General features: G+C 33.3%; 1 protein-coding gene across 1 annotated transcript in view; it reads right to left on the bottom strand.

Annotated features, from left to right (window-relative positions):
- Positions 1 to 271: 271 nt before the first annotated feature.
- The window catches only part of LOC129224182 (uncharacterized), a 52,015-nt gene continuing 35,135 nt past the window's right edge, over positions 272 to 17,151 (bottom strand). Inside the window, exons 18-19 of the mRNA XM_054858601.1 lie at positions 16,119 to 16,223; positions 272 to 467 (exon numbers count right to left, since the gene is read on the bottom strand). Of these exons, the coding sequence (XP_054714576.1) occupies positions 357 to 467; positions 16,119 to 16,223 (216 nt within the window). The 3' untranslated portion in view covers positions 272 to 356. The remainder of the gene's footprint in view (positions 468 to 16,118; positions 16,224 to 17,151) is intronic.

The following is a 17,151-nucleotide window of genomic DNA, read 5'->3' as shown; positions in this document are numbered from 1 at the left end:
GAATAAAAAAAGTTTTTAATTCTTTTTGAAATCTGGTGCCCTGACCGACAGCTGTCTTTTCTTCCCCCCTCCCCTGTACTTGGCTCTACAGGACTATTTAAGTATTAGATTTGCCTTGTCGGGAACAACACTCATACAGGGTTTTTAATTGGATCAGTTGATTTATATAATCAAAATTTTATTGTGCCAAATATTTGCGGGCAAAAGTATGTTTTTGTAGTGATGTACGAATACAACAGACATTAAATATACTGAAGCATAACAAGCATTATAAAAGATTTATTTCTAAAAAAAAGAGAGAAAGAAAGAAATATACATCTCATTGCTCTGTATATCTCAAAATGTGAAACAAAATGCTATAAACAGGGCTGCTTTTCTGCTATTGGACGATGCAATTTCATAACATTCAATTTGGACAGATATTCATCTTTACAAAATTCATAATGGGTTTTGTTGATAGGACTCTCCTGAAAAAGAGAAAAAATGTATTCAGTACACAGTTAGGAGAGTTAAACAAAAAAAAAAAAATGCTCCAAAAAAAGAATTGTAAATTTAAACATTCATTTTGACAATATTTAAATTATTGTTCATTCTTTAATATTAAATCGTGGTTTATACTAAGGTTGCGTTCGACGGCCTTAACCAGTCAACCGGCAGCTAACCGAAGCATTCTTGAGAGCTACTGGTTAACTGGTTGCTACCAATGTCGTTCTATGAGCCTCACTGGTTGATCTACGGTCGACGGCAACTTAAGCTGGTTGATTGAACCACGTGACATTTTTGACCAATTATAACAGGGTTGCCACAGAAGTTCAAGAATGAAATTCCCTGACATTTCCAGGTGGTTTTGAGAAAATTCCAGGTTATCAATCTCCACCTTCATCTTGCAACATTAATATATACATCTCAAATTTTGATAAAATTTACCTCATTTTCAAACTTTACAAACAATGGCTACCAAATTTAATTTATTCAAGCTGAAATAATCAAAAATATGTACTAAGGGTGGTTCCATTTTTTTTTCTCTCTCGGCTCGAGTCCAAGACACCCCTTATTTTTTTTTAGACTTACTAATAGTATTGTGCTGTAAAAGTTTTAGCTTCTTGCTCAAATTTTAGGAGGGTGCTCAATGACCCCTCCATTTAACATTAGCTCTAGCATAGAAAAAGTCAAATTTAGAAACATTTAATTTCCCCAGCTGTTTTTTTTTTTTTATGTAAGTACAGTAAAACCTGTAAAGTTGACCACCTTTGTAAGTTCACCACCTGTCTATGTTGACCGCTTTTGTCAGGAACGGAATTAGTCCTATCTCATATAATGAAGGAAAACCTCTGTAACTTGACCACCTGTCTATCTTGACCACTAATGTTCGCCAAATTTGGTTTGGAGTATTGTAAAAAGCCCTTTGTAAGTTGACCACTTGGTTTATTTTTTTTTAACTTTCTTCAGCAAATTATTTCATTATTTATTTTTTTTAATTATTATTATTTTCATAGCTTTCTAAAAATGTTTTTAATGCTTTGATGATAGAACAGCATTTTACTAACTAAATAGCAGCATAAAGCTTAATGCTGCTCTTTATTCTCCAAACTTGTTTTTCACTTGTTCTCTAATTGAGATAGCATTTTGTACTCTGTTCAATGAAAATAGTTGTCAGTAGAAAAGTTCAAAGTCTTTCCTTTCAGTTGCAATACGTTGTGACACAGGAATTGTGTTAAAAAGAGCAGGCCCGGATCTATACATTTTGATTCTCCTGCAACAAAATAGGTAGGGCCCCTCCCTAGTGGCCAGCAGTGTCGATTAATAAAGTGAATAAGCCTTAATGCTAGTTTTGTTTTTCTATTTTTTCTTCAATTTCTAGGGCCGTTAGTCCCTTTAAGGACGCGGGCCTCTCGTGCTGCGGGTCCGCAGATCTGGGCTTGCAAATGAGTCAAGTTACATGTTTCTGGTGCAAGGGATTAAGATATAGGATATTTTGATTTTGCCTTTATGAACTGGGAGAATCGAGCTTGTTGCTCTTTGTGCTGTTAGTTTTACATAAAAGGGCTTCAAAAGAAAGTTAGCTGAACTTGAGATTAATAAAAAGTATGAAATATTAAAAATTAACTGAAAATGGAAAAACCAGAGAATACTAGCTGGCATATATGGAATTTCTAAACCTAAAGTGTCTGATATAGTTAAAAATAAGGAAAAACTAACAAAACTATTTGAATATTATTTTTAATTATTGTTTTACTTTCAATAATGTTAAACAATGAAAGTGAGTTGAACAGCAAGAGTAAGGGTGAATTCCTCAAAAAAGGAATGCATGGTGCAAGAAATGATAAAAAATAAAATATTACCGCCCTTTATAAGTTGACCACCTGTCTAAGTTGACCGCCAAAGTACTGCACCGCGAGTGGTCAACTTACACAGGTTTCACTGTAATTATTTTATTGCAATGAATATGCATATAACTCGTGTAGATTATAGTATGTAACATTGTTTATTCAGTTCAATGAATTTTTTTAACCCCCTCCTCATACTTATGAAGTTTGAGGGAGGGGGTCGAGCACCCTCTTTCAGTTGGAATAGGAAGTTAAAATTCCTCCAGTATTTTACTATCCACAAGTCTAAAAACATTGAGTGGTGTCCTGTTTTCTAGGAGAAACCTTTTTTTTAAAGTGTATTTTTTGAACTTCCCCGAATGTACTAACACAAGTGAAGCAAATCACTGTAATAAACAATTTATGTAAATGTAGCATATCTAATTTTCAATAGCGAGGAGCCACTGCCTTACATCAAGTGAAAGAACTGCAGAATTAGCAATTGTGACATCTGTATCACAAAAATAAAGTTAATTGCTAAAATAATCTGAACTAAAACCTATGAAACCTAAACTTTTTCAATTATTGCTTTCTACCCCTCCAATCCATTGAACTCAAAGCGCTTTTAGACTTTGGCCTGTAAAAAAATCACGCACCTTTTAGCTTCACATATTTCCCCTGTTTGTGGCTCATAACACAGGGGTGCTCCCCTCCCCCCCAAGTTCAATAGCACCCCCCCCCCCAATATTTCTGAACGCCTTAGAACGCCTTAGCGCTTTTTTATTTTTAACCCTCTTTTTTTATTTTTTTTTACCTATTTATTTATTTTTAATTATTATTGTTTTGAAAAAAAAGTGTGCTCGCTCCCCAATAAAATACACACACACAGATGAAAATAATAAAGTAAAATAATATGAGTAAATAATTTGAATAAAAATAAAGTAAATATAAATAATTAAAAAATCCCTCCCCCCCCCCCCCAAAAAAAAAATGATGGCGCAACTTTCGCCTTCGCCATAATCACTCCTGTGGGCCACCCTGTCATAAAGTTAAAGTTTGAGCATTGATCAGAAACTTCTCTGATGTGCAGATTTTTTTTTAATCGGATTACTTTTATTTTGAAAGAAAGAAGCGCATTGGAAGTCTTAAAAGATCACTACCAAAATACTAAAATGATTAGCGATACTTCTGTAAAAAAGAAACTTTCTAAGTTTAAAATTGTCTAATGAACTAAATTTTACAGAACAAAAATTGTTTAGAATAATACGATTACATTAAAATAATTTAAAGAAATAATATAAAATATGAAAAGATTATTGCAGCTCATTAAAAACTTCAGTCGGCACTCCCAGACAAAACAACGTGCTGTGCATCATAACAACTTCAGAACTGCTGACGTAAACAAGCAGCGCTTAAACAGAGCCCGCTCAAACGAGGAAGAAAAGAAGTACCTTCTGCGCATGTCCGCCGCTGACTGCTATGGTGCACGCCGACTGCTATGGCGCACGTGCCAATGGCAGAGATGTTGATAAAAAGAACTGCAGGGGGAAAAAGAAAGAGGGGAATGACAAAACGACGAATGGGAAGGGAATGGCGGCGAAAAAAACAAGGCAGAAAGTTTTTTTTTTGACGTCATAGACCGCAGGCCGCGCTAAGAACGATCGGATATATGCAATTTTTCATTTTCCCTGACATTTCCCTGATTTTCGGCCATTTTCATTTTTCCTGACAATTCCAGGTTTTCCCGGTGCGTGGCAACCCTGTATAAGCATTTTTCACCTGCGTGTTATTCGTCTGCGCCGTATGTACGCAAGTAACCGATGATCAACCGAAAGTGTTCGATGAAGCATTGGTTGGTGAGCAACCGTTTAGAGTAACCACTGACGTCATAGCTGTCATGTGGATCAACCGACTGGTAGCTACCGGTCGAGGTCGTCGAACGTAAGCTAAATGTAATAAAGCAAATCAGATATCAGATTTTAAATTTGGGTAATAAAACATTTTCTTGTAAATCCTTCAAAAGGCAGAGGGTAAATAACTCCATTCTTCCTACACTTGTTTAACATTGTTACACTATTACAACAATTGCAATTGTTAAATATCGTAGATTTGTTTCTTAAGAGTTATTTGAATGGTTGATCATAAAAAATCGTGTATGAGAAGAAATGTAGCTTAGTATTTTGTTAGGTTTTCTTTTGTTGAGGAAATTTTTTTCACAAGAGCTACAACCCAGTACAAAGAATCATAAAATTTGCAAATTTGTTTCTCAGCCTAAAACTATTTATGCAGCTTGCTACTTTTGTGCTTCCTTACCATGGTTTAAAAAAATCATCTTTATATATTACATATACAGCAAATCCCCGTTTAACCTGCAAAAGATCTCTAATTTCTCAACCATTAGTCCTAGATGCATACTTTCAACAGCAAAAATTGTCAAAATAAGGTGCAGAGATAAGATATTGAATGCTTGAAGCAAAAGAGATAAGTGATAAAATCTAAATTTTTATACAGTCTTTAGGTCCCCTAACCATTATTTAGGGAAATTATCCCCACTGAAAGATAAGAAACTCAATGTTTTGTGATTTACACCATTTTACACTCACAGTCTGACAGAGACTCTTTGGGAAGGGGGGGGGGGGAGAGGCAATATAGCTGCTAACAGTGGCTTAATAGTATATGTGTGAAAGAGTGTTTTTTCAAACCGTACAAGCTTTTGTCGTGTGTTTTTACAAATCATAGTGTAACATTTGTTTTTTTCAATACCAAAGTAAAATATAAGTTTTTTTACTTGGTCAACCTGTTATCCTTCTGAAAGGACAATTACTTTCACTCGCATCCTCAACATGGTCCCTTATAATTTTGAAAAGGAATATATTCTTGAGCTTTGGTCACAAATGTTACAAATGTTTTTGGTTGGAATTATTTTTGAATGGAAAATATTTCCCTAAATATAAGTTAGGGGACCCAGTGGCAGTATAAAAAGTTAGATTTTGTACTCTTTTTCACTAATTTTCTTTTTCTGTTCTAACTTTCAATATCTCAATTCTGCACCTTGTTTTGAGCATTCTTGCAATCGGAAGTATGTGTCCAGGACCAACAGTTGTAAAAATAGAGGTCTCGCAGGTTAAGCTGGGACATGCTGTATATTCATGCAAAGCAAGTTTTAAACATGAAATAAAGGACATACATTTAAGAAATTTTTCTTACACTAATTTTACTACACTTTTTGTCTAATAATGTATTCTATAAACATAGCAACAATTTCTCAAAAGAAATATTTGAAAGGTTTACAAGATTATCAAAACTTTGACAGTAATGGTGGAAGAAAAGTACAATTTTGCAGAAGGGGAAAAAAAAAAAAAAAAAAAAAAAGAATGAATTCAAAGCTTTGCAAACAATTACAATTGGACATTTCATTAAAAATTAATGTCTTAAATTTGTACACGCTGAACATTTTTAAAAACTTCTGTTTTGTTGCCTCAGGACTACAGTAAGTAGCATTTGAGCAAAGTCCTCACTGTTAAGGAGTAGATATTTTGAAAAATTCGACAGTGGTCCGGTGAAGCATTAACTACAAAATTTTCTTGGTTTGTACAAACCTTTAGTGGTCCAGTTTCGTGTTCTGGTTGCAAAGAATAAAATATTAAAAAGAAAAGAAAACAAAATAAAGTAGAATGACAAATGGAGTCAATTAGCAGTTTTCAATCGACAAAAAATAAGGGGTAAAAACAATGTTATAATCTGTAAAAATTTCTGAATCCATCTTTTAATCTTACAAAGAAAATCTAAACATTGCAAATAAGGGCACAAACTTTTTCAACAGATTCAAAAAAATTTTAAGCTAACAACTTTCGGAAGGATTTAAACTTCACTGATTCCATGGACCACTAAAATTTATACTCTGCTGGTCCAATTAATGTCTCTGTGATCTCGGATCAACAAACCGCTGTTAATTTTGAGCCCTGCTGTTGCTCTGAGGTGACAATATATTTACTTGTTAGCAGTTTGAAACAAAAATTACCAATGCACAGACTAGTAGTACATAGACTTTTAATGATATATGTGTTGAAAGTTATTTGCACAACTAAAAATAATTTAAAAAAAACATTGATTTGCAATAACTGGAAAAAAAAGCTATTAAATTTACGAATAAGCAAGAGTTGCATCTGAAAAGCCATTTTTAACCCCCGACACACAAAGGAAGGGGGTTTTAAGTTTGTCAAGTCTGTGTATGTGTATCTGTCTGTGGCACTCTAGTGACTAAACGATGGACCGATTTAGAAAAAATAATTGTTTGAAAGGAGAGTTGATCGAGAGTGTTCTTAGCTAGGTTGCATCTTTGGATGACGTTAATTAACGAATATATTATTTAAAAACCTCTATAACAGGGTGGCGACAGGAACTGTGAAAAAAAGTTCCCTGACTTTTCCCTGATTAAGTTCACCAAATTTCCCTGATTTACGTTACCAATGGTAATGGTTTCCTTTCTTTGCTCTACTTGAAATCCATTGTATGTTTGTATAAAATGCAGTATTTTAAACGTTTTAAGTTGTGTAAAGTTGATGAACTAAAGATATATTTTTAAAAGATGCTACTTAAATATATATATATATATATATATATATATATATATATATATACACAAGTCAATTTTTTTTAGAAAAAAAAAACTACCAAACAATACATTAAATTTTTCTACATAAAAAGGTACTTTACTTCCAGAAACCACTTAGCATAAGAATTTTAAGAAACTATTAAAATCACTCTTAAAAACATATGTGTATTTATGGTAGAACTGAAAAGTAATTGAAATTATTTTGAACTAAATTTTCAAACAGTATAATAATTGTTGCAAGAATAACAAATAATAGTGAAAGAATAGAAGTAATGTAGTTATTCTTATATAACTAATTGACATATTTATGCAAAATAGATGAAACCTTTTGACATCCATTCATAGGGAACTTTTCTCTAATCAAGAACATAGGTTTTAATGAATGAATACAGCATTTTAACAATAAAAAATAAAGATATTTACTTAAGTACACAAGTTAACTCTATTTCAAATGATTTAAGTATGTAACAAAAAAAAATCTTAGATTGTTTTTGTATCAAACAACTTTGAAATGGAAGAGAAACAAAAAGCAGAAAAAACGAAGAAGTAATAACTTTTAAGCTTTTATCAGTATCAATTAAAAAACCAAAGATTTCTTCTTGAAATCGTGATTACAGTAACGCTAATCACTTCGAGACAATGGAATAAAGGCAAAAGAGCTAAGGCATTAATAAAGGCTTCTTTGCCTGTATGGTTGTTTATTTTACCTCGCATTGAAAGCGTGAAAGGAAATTTCAAGCTAGGTGAAATAAACAACCTAACAGACACAGAAGTAATCTTAGGAAGTTTATCCTGTGGTTAATAAGTAAGATTCAATACTTTGACACTGAGGAAAAAAGATGCACAAATATGCGGCAGTGTATAATCACATTTCATTAATTTTACTCTTTTTTTGTGAACAGATAATTGGCCGAAAATGCATAGGGCATTAAGATACTTAATTTTGCAAAGCAAAAAAAAAAAAAAAAAAAATTCTTCATAAATTCAATTTTCCCTGATTTTTTGTTATTTTTTCGAAATTCGCTGATATTTCCCTGATTTTTCCCTGATTAATAAATTTCCCTGACTTTTCCCTGATCTCCATGATTTCCCTGATCTGTCGCCACCCTGTATAAGGTTTTTTGTGGTTTTTGTAGTGAAAACATATTTAAAATTTTTAAAATTTAGTATCAAAATAAAGAGTATTTTTTTCTGCGCCTGATAGAATGTGTTTGAAAATTCCATGTTACATAGGATTGGAATTATAACGATTTTTTAAAGCAGATTTTAAATAAGGCTAAGCCTTGATTCAAGCGATTGGTAGCCAAATTCATTGTTGTCGGACAAGGAAATTAAAAGCAATGATTTAAAATTTTTATCTGTTGCCAGTTTCTATTTGTTCACAAATAAAATACAGTGAAACCTGTTGGCCTAGTGCCCCTTATATGAAATAATTAACGAATTCATCTCACCACTTATCCCACCATAATATCAGTCACTTGCCTAATCATTGAGAAATTTTCAACGATGTTTTTCTTTCTTCTAATGCGGACGCCTGATGACGTATCTCGCACGTGCAGTCGCCGATCTATGACGTCACGACCTTCACGTAATCGGTGATGCATCGTAACAGATCGGCACGTGCCTGATGCTCATTGGCCAGGTGCTATGCTGGCGTGTATCAGGTGATTTGGCGTCCGCATGCAAATGAGTTCACTTACGATAAAAGGAAATGTTTCGAGTAGAAAGGAGACTTCTTCGGTGTTTTCTCTCTGGCAGGTTGACTCGAGCTCCCGTTTGCTTTTATGCAACGATGCGGGTTCTTTTTAATAGATATATAATAGATTGATATAGCTCAGCTCTAGTTCGCGTTGTTTCAAATGTTTTTAATTTTTAACTAACTTTACTAAATGACCAAATAAATTTGGTTTTTATTTTTAAGTTGTCTTCAACTAGTTTTAATCATGCATTTCTAGTCATACAGTTAATTGGGTTATTGCATTTAGAAGTTATTAGTCTTGAGCATTCTCTTGCTCATTAAAAGGTTATGGGCAACCTGGACTCTGTTTTCGAAAGCCTATATTTTCAGTAGGACTGGAGATGGAAATGATGTTTTTGACGCCTGTGATAATTTTCGATGGGGGGGGCCGTATAGAAGATTTTTTTTCGACAAGAGCATACTGATGATAATTAGATTATTAGTGCTCATTGATATTGTCTTCCGACTTTCTGTCGAAATAATGGCGAATCCCCAGATAACTATTGAGAAATTAAATGGCACAAATTATGTGTCATGGGCAGCAGATATGAAATTTGTCCTGATGGAGAAAAACGCCTGGGACATTGTAACTGGTAAGGAAACAGTGCCAGTAGTCTCTAAAGATTCAGGGTTTACTGAGAGAGACGTTCGTGAGTTTTTGGCCAGAGAACGAGCGGCATTATCTTTAATATATTTGTTTGTAGACAGCGAATTCAAAAGAATAATAGAGCATTGTGAGTCGCCAGAAAAATCGTGGGAATGTCTAAAAGCACACTTTTATCCTGATAACAGGTGTGTGCATATGAGAACTTTTACTGAGTTAACAAACTGTCGAATTGAGCAAGGCGAATCCATTAATCTCTTCGCATCAAGAATTCATCGAATTTATGAGAGGATAAAGGGAATCGACAAGAATTTTTCGGAGTCATACTTAAATTTTCAAGTTTTGAGATATCTTCCATCGGAATATGACAGCATTTGCCAATCAATTTTGAGAAAGAAACCCGAGGATTTTTCTTTTGATGCGATAGTACAGGACTTAATTTCTGAAGAGAGCAGATTAAAGCTGAAGGACGAGGATAATATTAGCGCCAACTACGTTGCTCCAAAAGAAAAAAGATCGTGTTATAATTGCGGACGTACAGGCCACATCCGCAAAGATTGTGGTTTTCCAGAGAGGAACCGCGGAGGAAGTCCATCCACAAGCTCCAAGAAGTCAAGTTATGGCCAGAGGAGGTCAAGAGGAAGAAACAGGAACCAGTTCACCAGAAGAGGCAGCTCCTCATCGCCGAAAAAGTGTGAGTACCCTTCCAAAACATTTTTTATTTCGGAAGCGAACTTTAACGAGATAGACTGTAATCCTTCATCATGGGCATTTGATTCGGCGGCCAGCCATCACTTTGCAAATAATAAGAACTTTTTCCATAAATATGAACCTGTAAATGATCGAAAGATGGCCGTAGCAGTCCAAAATCATGTTTTTCCAATTGAGGGGGTTGGAGAGATAAAGTTAAAGTTCGGTCCTAAGACCATTAATTTAGTAAATGTGATGTATTCGCCGCATTTGCAAAGAAATTTACTGTCTGGTCCCAGATTTGACCAAGCCGGAGCATGTTTTAAAGGGGGAAAAGGTTTGGTAACTGTATCAGATAAGGGCGAAATAATTTTTAAAGCTAAACTATCTAATGGCATTTATTTTGTTAACCCAAAGGTAATTTCAAAAAATGTACATAAAAATGTTAATTATGAAGCTAGTAGTACTGAAAGCTTAGAATTATGGCACAAAAGATTTGCTCATGTAAATGTCGATAATATAAAGAAAACTGCTGAATATAAATGTACTAGGGGTCTACCAGTTTTTAAAAATGATAAAGTAAATTGTGAAGATTGTAAATTAGGAAAGTTCAGACGCGTATCTTTCAAACCAATGGACGAAATTCGATCAAAGAAACCTTTAGAATTAATTTATAGTGACATTTGGGGGCCATCGAGTATTGAAGGTAGAAGAGGTGAACGATACTTTCTTTCAGTTGTTGACGATTATTCCCGTAGAACGTCATTGTACCCATTGAAAAATAAAAATCAGGCAGCAGAAATTCTCATTAATCATATTAAAAGGGCAGAGAGATTTCTGGGAACAAAGCTGAAAGCAATAAGAACTGACAATGGAGGGGAATTTTCAAATACAATTTTAAGTAAATTTTGTCAAAATGAAGGAATAAAACATGAATTCACTAATAGTTATACCCCTGAGCAAAACGGGGCGGCTGAAGTATTTAACAGAACTGTGGCAGATGGTACTAGGGTAATTTTAGAAGAGAGTGGTATAGGTAAAAACTTTTGGCCTGAAGCCATGTTGTATTTCACGTACACGTGGAACCGCGTACGTCATAGAGATCAAAAACTAACTCCTTTTGAGCTATATGGGGGAAAATCACCCTCAATCAGACATTTGAAACCATTTGGATGCGTAGCCTACGTTAGTGTGCCGAAGCAACGTCAGCAAAAGCTTGATCTTAAAGCCCAAAAAGGGATTTTAATTGGGTATGCATTTCGGACAAAAGGGTATCGAATCTGGATTCCAGAAAATGATAAAATTATAGAGACCATAAATGTCAGATTTAATGAGGGAAAATTTTTCAAAGACGAATTTGAGTCTAAACGCAGTGGAGTCGTGATGGGCACCATAGAATGGTTAAATGTACCAAAATCAGATGAAGATGAAATTCCTGATGAGGAAATCTTAAAAATTCCCGAACTACCACCAGTTCATTCAGAAACAGAAGAATCAGATCGGGGGGAAACTGAATCATCAGATGATGAAAGTGATAAATGTTTAAAATTAGCAAAATGGGAAAGAAAAGTCGTACCAAGACCCGATGGGTCTCGTAACGATATCTATTATTTTGAAAAAGGAACCAACAAACGATTGAGATCAATTTATGATGTAAAGAAATATTGCAGAAAAAATAATATTGTTTATCAGCCAGATATATTTTGCTTTAAAGGTAAAAATACTACTGAAGGAGAAATTGATAACTCTGTAAACAGCAACGTAATTAATGAATTTTCTCAAGCATGACTAGGACATCAAATCATTATTCCTAACACTTACAAACAAGCCCTTAAATCGCGGGAAAAAGACAATTGGATAAGTTCAATGCGGGAAGAATTAAAAGTGATGCAAGATCGCAAAGTGTGGAATCTTGTCGAATTACCGCCTGATTCTACTCCAATTGGTTCTCGCTGGGTTTTTACAGTCAAAAGAAATGAAAATGGGGAAATTTTGAGATACAAAAGTCGCCTAGTAGCTTTAGGGAGTTCTCAATTGAAATATGAGAGTTATGATCTTACGTACTCGCCAGTTGTAAATTTCAGCATTATAAGATTTTTCTTTTCTCTTTTGGTGGTAAAATTAAACTGGGTAAACATCCAATGTGATGTGAAAAATGCTTACCTTTATGCACCTATTTCAGAACCAATTTATATGAAACAACCACCTGGTTTTGTAGAAAAGGGGATGGAAAATTTATATTGTAAGCTAAATAAAGCAATTTACGGACTCCACCAAAGTGGACGATTGTGGTTTTACGAAATAGAAGAAAAATTGATTTCAATAGGTTTTTGTAAATTTGAATGGTGTAACTGTGTCTATATTTATAAATCTTCTGTAATTTTACTTTTGTATGTAGATGACATTGTTTTATTTGGAAAGAGTCAAAATGATATACAAACTGTTTTAGATTTGTTACAAAAATACTTTGATCTAAAAATTTTAGGTAAAACTAAAAAATTACTAGGCGTGGAATTTGAGGAGGATTTGAATTGTTTTTCATTAAGTCAAATTGGCTATATTGAAGAAATTTATGAACGTTTTGAGAAATTCAATATCCCTATCTCCTCATTGCCGATAAGTAAAGGTATTATATACACTAAACTAGATTGTCCAAATAACGAGCAAGATGTACAAGATATGTCAAAAATACCGTACAGGAATTTGTTAGGTTGTCTTTCGTTTCTAGCAAACAGAACAAGACCAGACATTAGTTACGCTACAAACATTTTTAGCCAATTCCAAAATAACCCCGGTATAAAGCATTGGGATGGTTTATTAAAATTATTAGGCTATGTTTCTAAAACTAGAAATTACAAACTTAAATTACAATGCAATGAAATTCAAGTTGTAACATATTCTGATGCAGATTTCGCCTCTAACAGAGACGATAGAACTTCACTCGGAGGTCAGATTGTTTTCATTAACAAATCGCCGATTTCATGGCGAACATTTAAACAAAAGTGCATTAGTTTATCAACGATGGAATCAGAGTTTATTGCAATGACAGAGGCCGGCAAAGAACTTCTTTGGTTTGATAGAATCATTGATGAATGTGTTAATAAGGGGGTAATTAACAAGGAACACAAAATTAAATCTGTATTAAAAGTTGATAATCAAGCTACAATAGATTTTGTGAGATCACCGATCGAAAATTATAGGACAAAACATATTGATGTAAAGTTTTTTATATACGCGATTTAATTTATAAAGATATATTTGATGTTGAATTTGTTAGAAGTAAAAATAACATGTCTGATGTATTTACTAAGCCTTTGTCTCGATCTGAACTAATAAAGTTCAATGAAAATGTTTTTGTAATGTAATTGTTTTTGTGATATTTTTAGTAATTTAATTTTTTGAAAATGTAGTAATGTGGGAAAAGTAAACTATTTTTAACTATTGGGAACGGGTTAAAGTTATATATATATATTTTTTGCGTTTTACAGTTTATATTTGTACTGTTCAAATGTGTTTATACCAAGTATTTGTATACTCGCCAAGGTTTTTCAATTTTTGCAGATTGAATGTGTTTATATGACATTGGACTGATTTTTTTTTCCAACTTGTTACTGACTTGGAAAATGGAACAGTTTGAACGGACTGGAATCGGATTGAGTGATATTTTGTTATAAAAGAATTTGCTTGTTGTTGTATTTAACTAATCTACTAATCATGTTTATATTCAAAATCTTTTTGTAAAACTAGAGCTGGTATTGAGATTTGTTAGGAAATGAATTATCTTTAAATGTATAAGAAAATAATGTTCATAAGATGGTGAGAGGGGGGGCATTGTTGGCCTAGCGCCCCTTATATGAAATAATTAACGAATTCATCTCACCACTTATCCCACCATAATATCAGTCACTTGCCTAATCATTGAGAAATTTTCAACGATGTTTTTCTTTCTTCTAATGCGGACGCCTGATGACGTATCTCGCACGTGCAGTCGCCGATCTATGACGTCACGACCTTCACGTAATCGGTGATGCATCGTAACAGATCGGCACGTGCCTGATGCTCATTGGCCAGGTGCTATGCTGGCGTGTATCAGGTGATTTGGCGTCCGCATGCAAATGAGTTCACTTACGATAAAAGGAAATGTTTCGAGTAGAAAGGAGACTTCTTCGGTGTTTTCTCTCTGGCAGGTTGACTCGAGCTCCCGTTTGCTTTTATGCAACGATGCGGGTTCTTTTTAATAGATATATAATAGATTGATATAGCTCAGCTCTAGTTCGCGTTGTTTCAAATGTTTTTAATTTTTAACTAACTTTACTAAATGACCAAATAAATTTGGTTTTTATTTTTAAGTTGTCTTCAACTAGTTTTAATCATGCATTTCTAGTCATACAGTTAATTGGGTTATTGCATTTAGAAGTTATTAGTCTTGAGCATTCTCTTGCTCATTAAAACCTGTGTAAGTTGACCACTTGAGGTGCAGTACTTTAGTGGTCAACTTAAGCAGGTGGTCAACTTATAGAGGTTGAATTATATGATAAGATCTAATTCTGTGCCTGAAAATAGCAGTCAACTTAGACAGGTGGTCACCTTACAAGGGTGGTCAGCTTTACAGGACTAACTAGATGTTATGTACTTAAAATAATTGAAACAAAAATTCAGCTTTTAACTTTTTGACACTCTCGAGGGGTCACAGTACCTCAAAAATGATAAAACGATCAAAAAATATTTTATTGCTTTTTTCAAAACTACAAATTGTTCCAAACACAGGGAAAAAGTTTCATCGCTTTACTTCAAATATTTAAAAAGTTATGAGTAGTTTTAGGCCATGCTCCCTATGTGTTCTTATGCAAAAGAAAAATTTTAAATTGCTTTTTCTCGGTGATCGTATTTTTGTGTTTTCATGTCATTAGAATCCCTAAGGATTGTTTTCTATTAAAGATACAGCTAGTGAAACCTGTGTAAGTTGACCACTTGCAGTGCAGTACTTTGGTGGTCAACTTAGACAGGTGGTCAACTTATAAAGGGGGTAATGATTTTTTTTTATTTTTTTTTGGAATTCTTGCACCCTGACACCTTTTGTAATTCTTGCAATTGACACCTACTCTTTCTGTTTAACTCACTTTCATTGTTTAGCATTACTTTGAAACAATAATTTAAGATGTTATTCAAATATTTTTAGAGATTATTTTCCCAGAATGACGTATAATGTGTCGTACAAATTTAAAATTTCAGTAAATTGATCAAAAAAAAAAAAAAAAGCCTTATTGTTTATGAAAAGTTACTCATTTTATATTAATAGTTCCTAAAAATTTATAGCTAATCCAAAATTACAAATTTTTCGCTTAACAATAGAAGAAAAACAAGTTTGTAGAATAAAAGGGTTCTTAGTAGTTTTCCCATGTGGTTAAACTCAAAAGGAGGTTTAGTTATGCTGCTGTTTCATTTAGTTGGTAAAATGCTGGTCTGGCATCAGAAATATTCTTGGAAAGCTTTAAAAAAAAATAATAAAAAAAATATTTTGCTAAATAAAATTTTAAAAAATAAACCAAGTGGTCAACTTACAAAGGGTTTTTTGCAATACTCCAATCCAAACTTGGTATTCATTAGTAGTCAAGATAGACAGGTGGTCAAGATAAAGAGGTGGTCAAGTTACAGAGGTTTTCCTTCATTATATAAGATAGGACTAATTCCGTTCCTGACAAAAGCGGTCAACATAGACAGGTGGTCAACTTACAAAGGTGGTCAACTTTACAGGTTTTACTGTACTTGTAATTGATTTTTAATAGTATAGGGCTTTTCAATTTTCCCTCTTGATTCTACATTAGTAACTCAATCGGGGTTTTTTAAAAAAATTTAATTTAAGATGATCATTTGTATTACAATAAAACGCACACCTACAAAAACAAAGATTTGATTTAAAATCATGTTATTCTCTCTATGTTACTCGTTAAAAAAATAAATAAATAAAATAAATACAGAAAAATGTTGTTTTCAATCCAGTTAAGGATCTTTATACTTTTTAAAAGTTCCTTTGAAGGAAAAGAACTAGCATGACTTTGTTTTTTCAATAAGTTTTAATCAATGTAAGCAGAACTGAAAGTATACAAAAGATATTCTTAAACACAGCATTTGAAAATAAATATGGACAAATTAAAAATGACTTACTGAACACTCTGTGGAGCAATAGTACACAACACAACAGTAAAAGCAAGCACTGTTAGCAGGCCTAAGACAAACAGTACATTTGGCATCTTTAGGTACTGTCCATGGCTGAAAGAAAGTGCACAAATTACTTGAAAGCTGATGAAAAACTACAGAAGCTGACAATTTTATGTATGAAACATGCTGGAAGACAAACTTATTTTACACAGTGAATTATATTCTTTTTTAAATATTTTAAATGTTTAGCCATATTGACTTAATCTTCATTAGAAAATTGATAAAAAGGAAATCAGCCAAAAAAAAAAAACCTCCTTGTGTGCTACTACCTATTGTGTAATCTAGGGTTATAACGCATTTGATATTCGAATTGAGGCAGTGAGTAGCCAAAGGATGTAAGCAGACTTTTGAATTTGCACTGAGTGATCTAAAAATATTCAAACTTTTTAAAGATGAAATGAAATAGCGTTGTAATATATTTTAAAGCTAATACAGTGGACTATTTGAACACTATTCTGAACACATTGTGATGGTGCTGGCAAAACGCCATAGGCTTCTCATATAATATGAACATTCCAGTATTATGAATGCAGGGCTCATAGTAAGTGGGGAAAACTATATAGGAGTTTAAAAGGGAAAATGTAGGAGTTGGGTTGAAAAATGTATAGGAGTTTTGAAAAAATATAGGATGTAATGTGTTTGGATCACACCTACAAAAAAGTTCCATTATCAATATGATTTTACAATGCATGAATTTATAGCAATGTAAAGAGTAACGGATGTGAGAGAAAATTAATTTTCGTCCCCACAGGAATTAGAGAAAGTGAAACACTCAAACAAGAAAATAAGCGGTTGGAGCACATTGGACAAATTATCAAAATCCTACTACAGTGACCGCCGCTTGTATGAATCATGTTTGTTTTAAAAAATTTTGATTCAATAAAGCAAGATCTTTTTTCTTTTTTTTATGTGGAATTCTAACAAAAATTTAAGATAACGTGATTCAATTTTTAGTCAAAGGAGATATCATTAGAAGTGT

Source organism: Uloborus diversus, chromosome 6 (genome assembly GCF_026930045.1).
Source record: "Uloborus diversus isolate 005 chromosome 6, Udiv.v.3.1, whole genome shotgun sequence".
Classification (NCBI taxonomy): domain Eukaryota; kingdom Metazoa; phylum Arthropoda; class Arachnida; order Araneae; family Uloboridae; genus Uloborus; species Uloborus diversus.
This window is presented reverse-complemented; position numbering and strand designations above follow the sequence as displayed.